Source organism: Solanum tuberosum, unplaced genomic scaffold (genome assembly GCF_000226075.1).
Source record: "Solanum tuberosum cultivar DM 1-3 516 R44 unplaced genomic scaffold, SolTub_3.0 scf00223, whole genome shotgun sequence".
Taxonomy (NCBI): Eukaryota; Viridiplantae; Streptophyta; class Magnoliopsida; order Solanales; family Solanaceae; genus Solanum; species Solanum tuberosum.
In genome coordinates, this window is record NW_006239146.1 from 195,428 (window position 1) to 210,292 (window position 14,865).

The window sequence follows — 14,865 nt, forward strand, 5'->3', positions numbered from 1 at the left end:
GTTTTTCGCTTAGAGAGGTGTTTTCTTCGCTTCTCTTAGAAAAGTTTTCCTTCTATTCAACTAATCGTTCAGATTTATTCATATGATCACATGTACGTAATAATGCAACTTTATCAGCACCTCACAATATTGCATATGGGCTCAAGAAATGTTGTTCGTTACCAACTATAGGGATAACACAGCCTGTTATGTTCAAGTATCTACCAACAATTTTTCACATTTCAGGAGGCAAACTAGAAATGTGAAAAATGTTACATCTTCTAGCACAAGAAGTACGTAATGATAGGACAGCCAATGCATGCCTAATATATCAATATTTGAAGATGAAAGAAGAAAATTAATCATAAAGAAGTAAAATCCAAACAAAGACAGTTCATTGTGAAACTCGCAAAACAAAATATGGTAGTCATCTATCAAACTCTAATTGAAGGCCAAAAAGGTTTTCTATAGTAAGGTGCCAATAACTTACCCACCAGCATCCATAAAAATTTCAAAGCAAGCATTGCATACCAAAACATTAAGAAAAACACTACTTTAAACTAATATAACCCTATAATTTTACCAAAGACAGTAGAGGGTGAGTGTAACATGGGTAAGATCCCCCCATGTTCGATTTGTTACTTCTTACTACTCAAATCAATACTTTTCCATTGCCATTTACATGACGCAAGACATCATCTTCTCAGCCAACACCACGGGATAAATTAATATTCTTCTTTTACTGTTGTCACTTTGTTATTACATGAACTTGTGATGAAACTTAGGCAGAATTTGACTAACTATAAATATTTCTTCCAATCGGAAAAGTTGCAATGTATGAACACCTAATCGCAAATATTGAATTAAAACACCATTTTTTACAAAATCATTTAACACTTCAAGCACCAAGTTATAAAAATAACTTAATTACTCTAAAATATTCCAACTGACCCATCTGCTGGACACACATTATCAGTGACATTTTTCACATAGTATAAAAGTAACATTCTAGAATAGCAGTCGACAAAATTTTAGATCCACAGCACATAGCCCTTTCCGTGGATGTTGAAACATGTGCAGAAAAGGCACATAGCAAAACAACTAATTCTAGCATACTATAAGGATTACAAATTGGGAATACTTAAATGAAGAAGCAAAGCGAGTAAACCAAAGCAAAATCAAAGTGCAAGAGATATTTCTAGATTCAACAAACCAACCAAATTAACATTAAGTTTAAGCTGAAGGTAACAATTCAAATTAGCAAATAGAACATTAAAAACACATAAACCAAGCAAATGAAGGCGAAAAGATACACCTCCAGTAAGGGTTTTGTGGTAGATTCGAGAAGAAAAATTTCTGATTGGAAGGAAAACCCAAAAAATCAATGAATGGGAAACAAGCAACAAACCAAACAAAGGAGGCAGAGAGAGGAGCGTACCTTTTTGTTCGTAGGACTAAATCTATGAGGAATTGGACTGAACCGTCCGTCTCCAAAATTGAGCAGAAAAAAGAATCTACTTTTTTCCCATGGAACCTACAGGAAAGTAAGAGTTTTTCAGGATAACAAAGAGAAAGATAAAAGATCACAGAGAAAGAAGGAAGAGGGAAAGGAAAACTATCGACATATCCTTAAATGTCCAAAGAAACTCTCTTATTACCGACCTACCATCCTTTTTTTGCTTGGTGCTCTTCTTTTAGTCACTGAATTGATAATGTCAACAAGTACACTACTCAAAAGGGTGCTGGTACCTCAATTTTTTAATGAATCGGTTCATTCGATAGCCTTGTGCTACATAAAATGTTTGGAGTTGGGCCATACATGTGTTCATTATAATGGTACTAGCTATGATAGGTAACATTCTTGTTAATACTTTAACTTCTTCAACTTGTGTCACAGTGCAAACTGTCCATGGTGTAGGCTCACCTGTTTTAGGATGGATTGCAGCTTTGTCTAAACACCTGATTCACAATATAGGAAAAGTTACTATATGTCCAATAGCTATATAGCACGCAGCAACCTTGCCTAACAACCTGTAAATATTTTTTGGATGACTTGATTATGTAAATTATTTATACTGACATTGTGGGTTCCCTTTTTCAGCTTCCCTCTTGCTTTTATTTCATTAAAGTTTAAACCAAGTGTGCTTTTATTTATGACAAATAATTGAATCAATACACATATGCAAGAATAACATCACCTGAATTGTTTAGTATGTGCAAGTTTTGGCTGTGATGAGTCACATTCTTTCTCACTAATCTCATACAGCTCCTCACTGTTTTCTAGTAATTGCTGCTTTCCATTATTTGTTGCCACAACGATAACCTGGAAAATTCAAAAAATCATTATATTTTTATTTTTATTTTCCATCACTCCTTATTCTCTATATATAGCATATAGGCTTGAAATTCGATTTCTGATTAAGAGTGAAGTGATTTAGATCATATGCCACAATAGTCGTGGTGGTTATTTTATTTGATATGGCATAAACACAAAAAAAAAAAAGAGGAGAATAAATTAATTAACCTGGAAAATTCTAGTAAGTGGACTGCCAGCAGGTTGTTGAAGTCGAAAAAAAGGCTTTCCAAAGGCAAAGAAAATAAAACCAAGTGTGACAGAAACCAAACTTATGAGAAAACCTTTCCACCAATTTTTAACTGTACTAACATAGACAACAAATGTCATCCCAAATGCTCCACCAATCACTGAATTAAACATGAGCAAATTAAAATATCTTCGAAGAGCTTTAGCCTCCTTTGGATCCTTCTGATCAAATTGATCAGCACCCAATGTTGGCAATGCTCCCTTAACCGCACCACCACCCAATGCAAAACAACAAAGTGATGCATAGAACAATATACAATATAGCTTTCTTTCCTGATATGCAATTTGGTTCCAAACATATTGGCTGTAAACTTGAACTTGGAGCCATGGCTGAAGCAACAATGCTTAACTTGTCTCCATTCCCATCACTTTTTGACATGCAAGAGCTGCTCAAATGAACCTCATTAGTAGCAGCAACAACATAGACCCCTTCTGCTGCATATTGGTTGACGGTGCCAATTTACTAAATTTTTTCCCTTAGGCATAAATGGACTACTGGAAGACAACTCTTTATAAATTTCAACAATTTAAAGACAAGAGACATCTAAAAGAAACAAAGAATCACTTTCAAAGCTAATCCATCTTGAAGGCAGTGCCTTCCCAAGACAACATAGGCTACTGATGCAGATCACAACCCGAAAGAGATAATACAAACTCATTTAAGGCCTATTATGTCAATTCAGAAATATTTTACTAGCATTTATTTGAAATGTAGTTATATTTCCTAATTTTATGTCTTGTTCTTTGTCTGTGACTTTGATAGGTAAGTTCAACAGTGCATGCCAAATACCAGAAGTAAGGGAGCTCCATTGATTCCTTACGACCCGAAATTGAGAAAAACTATCTGCAAGATGGTGAATGCATAGGAAATCAAGACAGAGGCAGAGACTTGGATTTGAGGCTGAGACAGCAGCTAGAGGTGCTCAGCGAAATGCTGCGAATGAACCACCTAGGGTCGTGGGGGAACATGAAGCAGCGGAAGAGATAGCTCATCCCACTAACAACCAATAGCTCCAAGGTGTCAAGCATAGGAACCAACTCATATGGTGTTCGATGAGGATGACTTAGACTTGGATGGAGTTGGCGCCACTGGAGTAATAGTGCAACTTGCATTACCTCTAGATGTGAAATTTACAATCACCAGCATGATGATTCAGCTGCTGAATTTGAAGGGAATGTTCAAAGGTGCAGATGGTGATGATGCTCATCATCATGTAATGAACTTCTTCGAAATATGCAAATCACATGAGATCCCTATGATTAGTCAAACTGCTATGAGACTGAGATTGTTCCCTTTGTCTCTTACCGGAGAGGCGACAAACTTGTTAAATGAACTCTCAAATGATTCAATCAAGACTTGGACCAAATTGAAGGAAGCCTTCCTGCAACGGTTCTATCCTGAGTCACAAGAGTTGCAGATGAAGGACGAGATAAGTACACACAAGCAACAACTAGGGGAAGCAATGCATGATACTTGGTGGAGATTCAGCCAAAGCTGAAGAAGTGCCCAAACCATGGTCTTATGGAAAGACATTTAAATAGTCATTTTATAGATCATTAAATTATGTTACTAAGCTTGTTGTTGATGCAGTGTGTGGAGGTTCATTCATGAGAAAACCATTCCTAGAAATTATGTAAATCATGGATGAAATCTCGAAGAACAATAGAGCATGGCACACCAGAGATGCTGAAGTCGGAGATCTGGGCTTCACATTCGAGCATTCAACTGAACAAAAGAAGTGAGAGGAAGAAAGGGACCAATACATGGCTCATATGAAGACTCAAATGGATCTACTCACAAAGCACATCATGTCAGGTCTAGAAAAGGTGAATGTTGTCAGTGCATCTCAAAGGTATGACAATCCAGACATCGACTTAAATGAGAAAGCTAAATGCTTAGGTAACTAGGGAGTTTCTGGAATTTTAACTCGGGAAACCAAGGATATAATTCTGGAAATCAAGGTCGGAGCTACCCAAGAGATGGTCAATATGAAAGATCAGGAAAAAGAGAACAAGGTAACACGCAGAATAGAGATGGGTACAAGAAGCGTATATGTTCCCCCAGGTAATAGAGATCGAATATGAGGTAATTCCAGTGGATCTAAAATAGAGGATATGTTAGCTAAGGTGTTGCAAAAAGTTAAGTCTACTAATGCAGGTGTGAAAGAAATAAAGAATGATTTCTCCTATATGAGTCAGCTAGTGGACTCTCACACCACTTCTATCAAGCAGTTGAAGCAACAGCTGGTTGAAGCAACAGCTGGGGCAACTATCAGCATCTCCAAACTCAAGGAAGAATGGGTCACTACCAAGTGACACTATTCCCAACCCCAAAAATGATGGGCACTGCATGGCCATTACTACCAGAAGCAATAAGATCCTTAATGAATCAGAACCTACAAGTATTGAGCAGGAACAGAGTATAGAAAGGATGAGGAAGAAGAGGTTGAAGCTGAACATTTTGATGATACAAAAGGGGCCCAACCAACTTGAAGTCGGCTCAAGTAACAGAAGCAGAAGTCGAGGCAATTTTGTCTTTACAATAGATAATGAGACCGCCTCCTCCATTCCCTCAAAGACTCAAGAAGAAAGCTGAATATGGGAAGTTCACAAAATTCATAACCATGTTGAGATAGCTATCAGTGAACATCCCGCTGGTAGAATCTCTGGAACAGATGTCAGGATATGCTAAGTTCATGAAGGACTTAGTCACAAAGAAAAGAGCTGGAAGCTTTGAACTAACTGGCAATATTCATCATTGTAGTTTATTGCTACATGGTCTCTGGTGCAGAAAAAAGAGGATCTAGGTGCATTCACTATACCATGCACCATTGGATCATTTGAGTTTGCAAAGGCCCTGGGTGATTTAGGGGCAAGTATAAATCTGATGCCGCTAGCCATCTACAAGCAGTTGGGCTTAGGTGTTCCAAAACCCACCGCAATGAGGTTAATGATGGCAGATAGGTTAGTGAAACAACCTATGCGTATTTTATGTGATGTGCTTGTAAAAGTGGACAGCTTCATTTTTTCGACAGACTTCGTGATTCTGGACTGCAAAGTAGATTTGAGGTTTCCATAATTTTGGGAAGGCTATTTTTTGCCACAGGTCGAGCTTTGGTCGATGTTGAGAGCGGAGAACTGACGTTCAGGCTCAACAATGAGGAGGTAAAGTTTAAAATATGCAGGTCTATGAAACAACTACAAGACATGAATGTGGTGTCTGCGATAGAAGTCATTGATGAAAAAGAGTTGGAAGTTGTTATTGAGGAAAGGTTTGCGGTTGAAACATTGGAAGTCGTACTAATGAATTTTGAAGTAGACCTCAGGAATGATTATGTGGAGACTCTAAATCCTCTGTAGGGCATGGGGTCACATTCTTATGCTCCAAAGAAATTGGACCTTGAAAACAGTCCAAATCCTCCAGCAAAGCCATTTATTGAGGAGTTGTCTGTACTTGAACTGAAGAAATTACCCAACCACCTAAGGTATGTATTTTTGGGTACTAATAATACATTTCCTTTCATATTGGCTGCAGATGTGAATGATGAACAGGTGCAAGCGGTAGTCAAAGTCTTGGTGAGGTACAAAAGGGCTATTGGTTGGACTATTGCTGACATCATTGGGATACCTCCGGGTATTTGTACTCATAAAATCCAACTCGAGGAGGATTGTCACCTAAGAATAGAGCACCAGAGGAGGTTGAATCTGCCGATGCAAGAGGTGGTTAAAAAGGAAATCATAAAGTGGTTGGATGATGGGTAGTGTACCCCATTTCTGATAGTCATTGGGTTAGCCCAGTGCAGTGTGTTCCCAAGAAAGGTGGTATGACAGTGGTTTCCAACACAAAGAATGAGTTGATTCCGCAAAGACCAGTCATAGGTTGGCGTGTATGCATGGATTACAGGAAATTGAACAAGTAGACCTTGAAGGATCACTTTCAAATGGCGTTCATGGATCCGATGCTTGACAGGTTGGCTGGTAAATGGTGGTATTTGCTTCTTAGATGGATACTCTGGGTATAACCAAATATCAATTGCTCCAAAAGATTAGGAGAAGAACACCTTTACATGTCCTTATGGTACCTTTGCGTTTAAATGCATGCCATTTGGATAATTTAATGCACCAGAAACTTTTCAGAGGTGTATGATGTCCATCTTCTCGGACATGGTAGAGGACACTTTGGAAGTGTTCACGGATGATTTCTCTGTGGTAGGTAACACATTTGATGATTGTTTGTTAAATCTTAGTAGGGCACTACAGAGATGCGAGGAGGCTAATTTGGTGCTTAACTGGGAGAAGTGTCATTTCATGGTAAAGGAAGGCATAGTCTTAGGCCACAAGGTGTCACAGAAGGGGTTGGAGGTAGACCAAGCAAAGATTGAGGTAATTGAAAAGTTGCCTCAGCCTATTTGTGTAAAAGGTATTTAGAATTTTTTGGGTCATGCAAGATTTTATAGGCGATTCATCAAGGATTTCTCAAAAATTACACACCCCTTGTTCAAGTTGTTAGAGAAAGAGGTGAAATTTTCCTCTGATGAAGCATGTTTTAAAGCCTTTGAGTTCCTGAAAGAAAAGATGGTCTCTGCCCCATTGGTCATTGGCTCAGATTGGTCGGAACCATTTGAGGTGATGTGTGATGCAAGTGTTACTGCCTTTGGGAGTAATGTTGGGGTAGAAGCGCAACAAGATTTTCCACCCGAATTACTATGCCAGCAAATCTCTAAATGGGGAACAACGAAACTACATTGTTACTGAGCAAGAGCTGCTTGTTGTGGTGTATGCACTTGAGAAGTTCAGGGCATACCTGCTGGGCACCAGAGTGATAGTTCACACTAATCATGCAGCACTACGATATTTAATTGCGAAGAAAGATGCTAAGCCGAGATTGATAAGATGGGTGTTGCTACTTCAAAAAATTGATTTTAAAGTAAAAGATAGAAGAGGTTGTGAAAATTAGGTGGTTGATGACCTGTCTAGGTTGAAGGCAGAAAAGAAAGAAGAACTTGAGTTAGACATAAATGACTCATTCCCAGATGAGCAGGTATTAGCAGCCACTCTGGATCTCATTCCTTGGTTTGCTGACTTTGCTAATTTTCTTTTCAGCGAGTTGATGCCTGAAAGGTTGACATTATAATAAAGGAAAAAATTCCTACATGATGTGAGTAAGTGTTTCTGGGATAAACCATATTTATACAGGGTGTGTGCTGAAAACATCATCAGGCAATGTATCCCGGAGATTGAGATGTTGAATATCTTAGAAGTTTGTCACTCCTCTCCGGTAGGTGTTCATCATAGGGGTGCACAGACTGTGCACAAAGTACTCTAGAGTGGGTACTAATGGCCTACAATCCATCAAGACTCCATCGACTTAGTCAAGGGGTGTGATGTTTGTCAAAGGCAAGGATCCATCTCTCGTCGGCATGAACTGCCAATGACACCTATTTTGGAGGTGGAATTGTTTAATGTGTGGGGAGTTGACTTTATGGGACCATTTGTAAGCTCCTATGGGCAAAAGTATATACCGGTGGCAGTGGATTATGTGTCCAAAGGGGTTGAGGCATCGGTCTTCCTAAAAATGATGGTAAAAGTGTTGTTGGTTTTATGAAAAAGAACACATTCTCAAGGTTTGGCACACCTAGAGCGATTATCAACAATGGAGGCTCACATTTCTGTAATAAAGTGTGTGCACTTTTGGCTAAATATGGGGTTAAAAAGAACCAGGGGGCAACACCGTATCATCCGCAAACAAGTGGTCAAGTCGAGGTATGGAATCGAGATATTAAAGCGATATTGGCAAATACAGTAAATGCCAATAGAACAGATTGGGCAAGGAAGTTGGATGATGCTCTGTGGGCATATCGGACAGATTTCAAGACACCCATTGGTATGTCTCCATATCAGTTGGTGTTTGGAAAGGCATGTCATTTGCATGTCGAGCTGGAGCATAAGGCACTTTGGGCATTTAAAAAGTTGAACCTCAGTTGGAGTGAAACAACAAACCTGAGACTGGACCAGATAAATGAAATGGATGAATTCCGTTTGAGGGCTTATGAGAGGTCTGCACTGTATAAGGAAATGATAAAGTTGTATCATGATAAGCACATTGAGAAAAGGTCCTGGTGACTTAGTGTTACTTTTCAACTCCACGCTTCGTCTATTTCCTGGGAAATTGAGATCCAAATGGTCTGGACCATTCAAGGTAACTTAGGTATGTCAGTCGAGTGCTATTGAGCTTGAGAATGACAAAGGCGAGAGGTTCAAATTCAGTGGTCAGCGAATCAAGGCATACATGGGAGTCCTAGAGGAAGTGAAAACAGTAGAGGATGCAAGCTTGATGAAGTTTGAGTAATCAAGTAACTTGTGTCGCGCCGCGACGTTAAATTGTGCGTTGCTTCGGAGGCAACCCATGATTGTCAATGTAATAGGTAGTTTCTATTTTAACAGATTTTTTATTGTTTTTATAGTGTCACTGTTTGTTGGTATGTGTAGGAAAGAGTTGGACAAAGAACTGAGGAGCTGGGGATCAGGAAGCTTTTCACGGGTACTTTCACAGGCCGTGGTGCTTTTCACGAGCAACCTCACGGCCCGTATCAGTCACCAGAAGCCTTAGAGGAGCTACTGTAATGTGCAACAATAGGTTCATGAAATGGTTTACGAGCCCTTCAAACCTTGGACGGACTGTTTAGCCTCTCGTGAACCCCAGGTTTGTATTCTCACCCAAGTAATGTTCACGCACAATCCCACGGACCGTGATTCTCTTCACGAGCATCATCATGCTCCGTCATAGTAGTCCAACAGTACCCTGTTGACCCAACCTGATCCGCGCGAAAGTAAAGGGTTTTTAAAATCGTTTATATAGTCTTCAAAGCGCCAAAGGTCAAGGTTTTTTCTCTCTTTCCTCTCATTTGTAACAGTTTAGAGCACTATTAAACGGTTACTCATCTTCCATAACCCCTAAATCAATCAAAGATTCGAAACCCTAGGTCTCTAGTGCCAAGAAATCAAAGTGGAGTTCATCTCTTTCTCTGTTGAGTGAAAATTTGGACAAATTTTAAGTAAGTTCATCTATATACTTGTTATAAGTTTGATCTTATTGGTAGACAAATTAGAACTACTATTATTTGGTCGAATTTTTACATTGTTTAGTGATGAATTGTCGTTTTTAGTAGTTAATAGTTGTGGGTATGTTGAAATTGGTTGAAATCGGTAATTTTGTTTTGTGGATTTCATTAATCTGTGTGGGGTTTGTAATTTATTATGATGGGGATGTGAATTTGATTCCAAATTAATAAAGTGAATTGTGCGCATGTAAGTATAGTGGTAAAATACGTTGCATTTTGGAAAAGCGAAAGTGTTAGTATGTGGGTATAGTTGAAATCGTATCAATTGATGCTAAAATCATTGATGTTCATAAATAATATGTGTGAGTTGTGTCCACAAAGGTGTTGCGGTGCTAAAAATGTTAGGAATCACATTTTCGGAAACGATCAATGTGGATTGGGTAACATGCCACGACCCAGGGGTAAACCCTAGATGTAACATGGTGTACTTGACCCCGAAGGGGTCTCATACAAGCCCTTAGCATATCATAACATAAGATAATAGAAAAGTGCGGAAATTTAAAACTTTTTTCCACACAATCAAAGTCATTATAAAAATAAAGAGGAAGTCTTACTACACTTGTCTCAAACCATCTATAACAACTTTGAATAATTCTTGGGACACAACCCATACAATAGTCTCAAAAACATTAAAAATAAAAGGCATAAAGGAAAATGGTGGCTTTATCCTTGATACTATAAGGACTCACCAAGTCTTCAACTCCTTGCACTTCTAGAAACCTATCTTAGAGAATGGAACTCAAAATCGTCGAACCCTACATTTGATGAGAATGTAGGCAAGAGTATGCATTAGTACAAAAGTACTAAATATGATAGCTAACATAACATCAACATGAGCATACAAAAGGCATTAGTCAACCTAAGACATATACCATAATCATAAGAGACAATAACATAAGTCATAAGTATAATCTCCAACATAGACATAATATAAGCATTAGTCATCATAAAGCAAAATCCATGTACATAGTCAATACTTAGTTCTTCATAACATAAGAGAAGCATTCCATAAGTAGCTTCAAGTCATACTTGTGCAATGCATGGATAAGACCCCATAATCTCACCCACACTAAGTACCACCTTAGGCCATCATACCTACTTACCATCTTTGATCGCATCCTTAGCTTACTTCTCATGGACAAGGGAATCTATCACCTTTAGTCATTCATATCATGGAAGGCAACTATAGAAACAATCCATCAGACATACATCATAAGCATAGCCATGATCATATTCATTAATAGATCATCATAACATAAAAGGAACATACCATAGATACCTTCAAAATATACTTATGCAATACATGAGTAAGATCACATACTCTCACTCATACTAAGTAAAGATTCTTAAGTACCCATAGTTTATAATTCATATTCTTATTCATATTACTACCATATTGGGGACATAAGCCTTAACCGACATAGACCATGTGAGCTAAACATGGAATCCTGTGTCTTCCCCACACCGAAAGTTATTCTACTTGCCGAGGGTAGAACCATACTCTTAGTTTAGGTGGATCCAATAGCTAAGTAACCTACGGGGGCACGTAGTTTATGGGATAAGGAGATTGCTACTAGAAACCCGGACTCAACTAAGGTAGAAGGTTTCAATCTCATGAGATACAATAAAAAGTATCAAAATTTCACATTTTTCATGACTGCCCGAAATATATCAATAAATTTAATTTGTAAACGTCCGCAAAATATAAAAATCAAGAAAAGACATAAAAATACCTCCAAAAATTCCCGAATCGCACCAATCACCTTAGGATATAAATACAAATAATATATCAAAATTTGATATTTTTTCGCGACTACCCGAAAAATATCAAAAAATTTAATTCGTAAACGTCCGAAAAATATAAGAATCAAGAAAAAAACATTAAAACTGATAAAAAAAAAATCTAAATCGCACCTGTCACCTGAGAATATCGATACAAATAAAATATCAAAATTTCACATTTTTTCGCGACTGCCCAAAAAATATGAAATTTTTTAATTTGTAAACGTCCAAAAAATATAAAAATCAAGAAGAAAAAATAAAAACCCATCAATAAATTCCTCAATCGCACTAGTGTCCTTAGAATATAGATACGAATAAAATATCAATATTTCACATTATTTCGTGACTGCCCGAAAAATATCAAAAAAATTTATTCGTAAACGTCCTAAAAATTTAAAAATCAAGAAAATGACATAAAAACACCTCAAAAAATTCTCAAATCGCACCTGTCGCCTTAGAACATTGATACGACAAAAATATCAAAATTTTAATTTTTTCGTAACTGTCCGAAAAATATAAAACAAATTGATTAGTAAACTTCCGAAAATATAAATATTCAGAAAAACATATATAAACACCTCAAAAAATTCCCGAATCACACCTGTCACCTTAGGATATTGATATGAATAAAATATTACAATTTCACATTTTTTCGTGACTACCCGGAAAATATCAAAAATTTTAATTCGTAAACATTAGAAAAATTTAAAAATCAAGAAAAGGACATAAAAACACGTAAAAAAATTCTCGAATTGCACCTGTCACCTTTGAATATCGATACAAATAAAATATCAAAATTTTACATCTTTTCGTCACTGTCCAAAAATTATCAAAAAATTTAATTCGTAAACGTCCGAAAAATATAAATATCAAGAGAAAGACAAAAGAATACCTCAAAAAAAATTTGAATCACATCAGTCACCTTAGAATATCGATACGAGTAGAATATTAAAATTTCACATTTTTTCTTGATTACCCGAAAAATATCAAAAATTTTAATTCGTAAACGTTCAAAAAATATAAAAATCAAGAACGTAAACGTTCGAAAATTTTAAAAATCAAGAAAAATACATAAAAACACCTCAAAAAATTCTCTAATCACACCAGTCATCTTAGAATATCGATACGAATAGGATATAAAAGTTTCACATTTTTTCATGATTGCTCAAAACATATCTATAATTTTAATTTAGTAAACGTCCGAAAAATATAAAAATCAAGAAAAACACATAAAAACATCTCACAAAATTTCTGAATCGCACTTGTAACCTTAGAATATCGATACGAATAAAATATCAAATTTTCACATTTTTTCGTGACTGCCCGAAAAATATCAATATTTTAATTCGTAAACGTACGAAAAATATAAAAATCAAGAAATAGACATAAAAACACCTAAAAAAATTCGAATTGCACTAGTCACCTTAGAATGTCAATATAAATAAAATATCAATATTTCACATTTTTGGCGACTTCCTGAAAAATATCAAAATATTTAATTCATAAACGTCTTAAAAATATAAAAATCAAGAAAAAAGACATTAAAACAACTCAAAAAATTTCTGAATCGCACCAGTCACCTTAGAATATCGATACGAATAAAATATCAATATTTCACATTTTTTTGCGACATATCAAAAAATTTAATTCCTAAACGACAGAAAAATATAAAAATCAAGAAAAAATCATAAAAACACCTCAATTTTTTTTTGAATTACACTAGTCACCTTAGAAAATCGATACTATTAAAATATCAAAATTTCACATTTTTTTGTCACTACCCGAAAAATATCAAAATTTTTAGTTCATAAACGTCCGAAAAATATAAAAATCAGGAAAAAAGACATAAAAATACCTCAAAAAAATTTCGAATTGCACCAGTCACCTTAGAATATCGATACTAAACAGGACACATATCAGTCCTATTATCAACTTACTCCAAAAAAATAGAGCACATGACTCCTAAAGCAAGCATAACTCTTTACTCCACTAATTCCTAAAAATCAAAAAATTTAATTCGTAGACGTCCGAAAAATATAAAAATCAAGTAAAAGTCATAAAAATACCTCAAAAATTCCTGAATCGCACCAGTTATCTTAGAATATCGATACAAATAGAATATCAAAATTTCACATTTTTTTGTAACTGTCCGAAAAATATCAATAATTTTAGGCTTAAGTCATCTACGGCCCTTAAAGTTGTTCGCAAAATTTACTTAGACACCTCAACATGCCCCTTTTCCTATTAGACACTCAAACATTAAAAAACAAATACCTATCAAACATTTTTCTTAGACCTGATCAAAAGAGGAAGTGCGTGTAATTCAGTTGCAGCTGATGTGGCAAAATAACAAATCAAATTTAGACATGTTTCATTTAAATTTAAAATAATTATATAAATGAATTTTGAGAATAATAAAAAATATAAATCTAAAAAGACAACTAAAACAATAGAAAAAAACCATTTTACCATCCTCACACCCACCCGGCACCCGACACCACCCTAAACCTTTCCTTTTCTTCTCTCACTAAAATCACCTCTTGTTCACCATTGTTGTTTTCTAAATGGAGATTTTAACATACGCTAAGTATGAAATTATCTTCTTCTTTTTTCTCTCTATGTTTTCTTTTTGTTCCTATCTCAAATTGATAGTATGTTTTCTTTTTCTTTAAAAAAAAGAATCTGTTCATTATGTTTTTATTTTGATTTCAAATTCATTTTATGTTTCTATTTCGTTATGAAGCAAGAAGGGGTGTGGATCGGGGGCTGTGTGGCCTCCATAATTTTCGGCAAAAAAGTGAATGATGATCACCATTTTTTCCGGCAAAAAGACTTAGATTGTGTTCTTCATTTTTTCTGACAAAGGAAATGTATATAATTGACTCCATTTCATATCAATTTAAGCATAAGTGAAGAAGTAAATTTATAAAAATAAGTAAGGTGGTAGATTTTGTTGTTAATTGGTGGCAGCAGGTCTGCAACTTTGAAAGGGAAAAAAGAAACAAAGATGATTAGTTTAAAAAAATAAAATAATGAGAAACAAAAAACAAAAAACAAAAAAAGGTATTGATTAAATGATTCACGCGCCTAACAAGGTGTGGGTTAAACTTTTTGTGTCACGTGTGCATAAAGTGTTTAAATGGTTCAAATTCATAACAGTCAAGGTGTTCCAAAGGTACAAGCCCCAGTTGAGGTACTTAAGTGAATTATGCGGACAACTTTAAGGGGTTGTGGATGACTTAAGCAAAATTTTTAATTCGTACACGTCCGAAAAATATAAAAATCAAGAAAAAGACATAAAAACACCTCAAAAAATTCCTGAATCGCACAAGTCACCTTAGAATATCAATACAAATAAAATATCAAAAATTCAAATTTCTT

The 14,865-nt window shown here is 35.9% G+C and overlaps 1 protein-coding gene across 1 annotated transcript; it reads right to left on the bottom strand.

Moving 5' to 3' along the window:
- Window positions 1-1,157: 1,157 nt before the first annotated feature.
- LOC107062356 (protein NRT1/ PTR FAMILY 8.1-like) lies at window positions 1,158-3,391 on the bottom strand. Its single transcript, XM_015312902.1, has 6 exons — window positions 3,372-3,391; window positions 2,504-2,885; window positions 2,178-2,302; window positions 1,851-1,938; window positions 1,418-1,513; window positions 1,158-1,217 (listed from the first exon to the last, which is right to left on the bottom strand). The coding sequence occupies exons 1-6, from the start codon at window positions 3,389-3,391 to the stop codon at window positions 1,158-1,160; spliced, it is 771 nt and encodes a 256-aa protein (XP_015168388.1).
- Window positions 3,392-14,865: the final 11,474 nt, after the last annotated feature.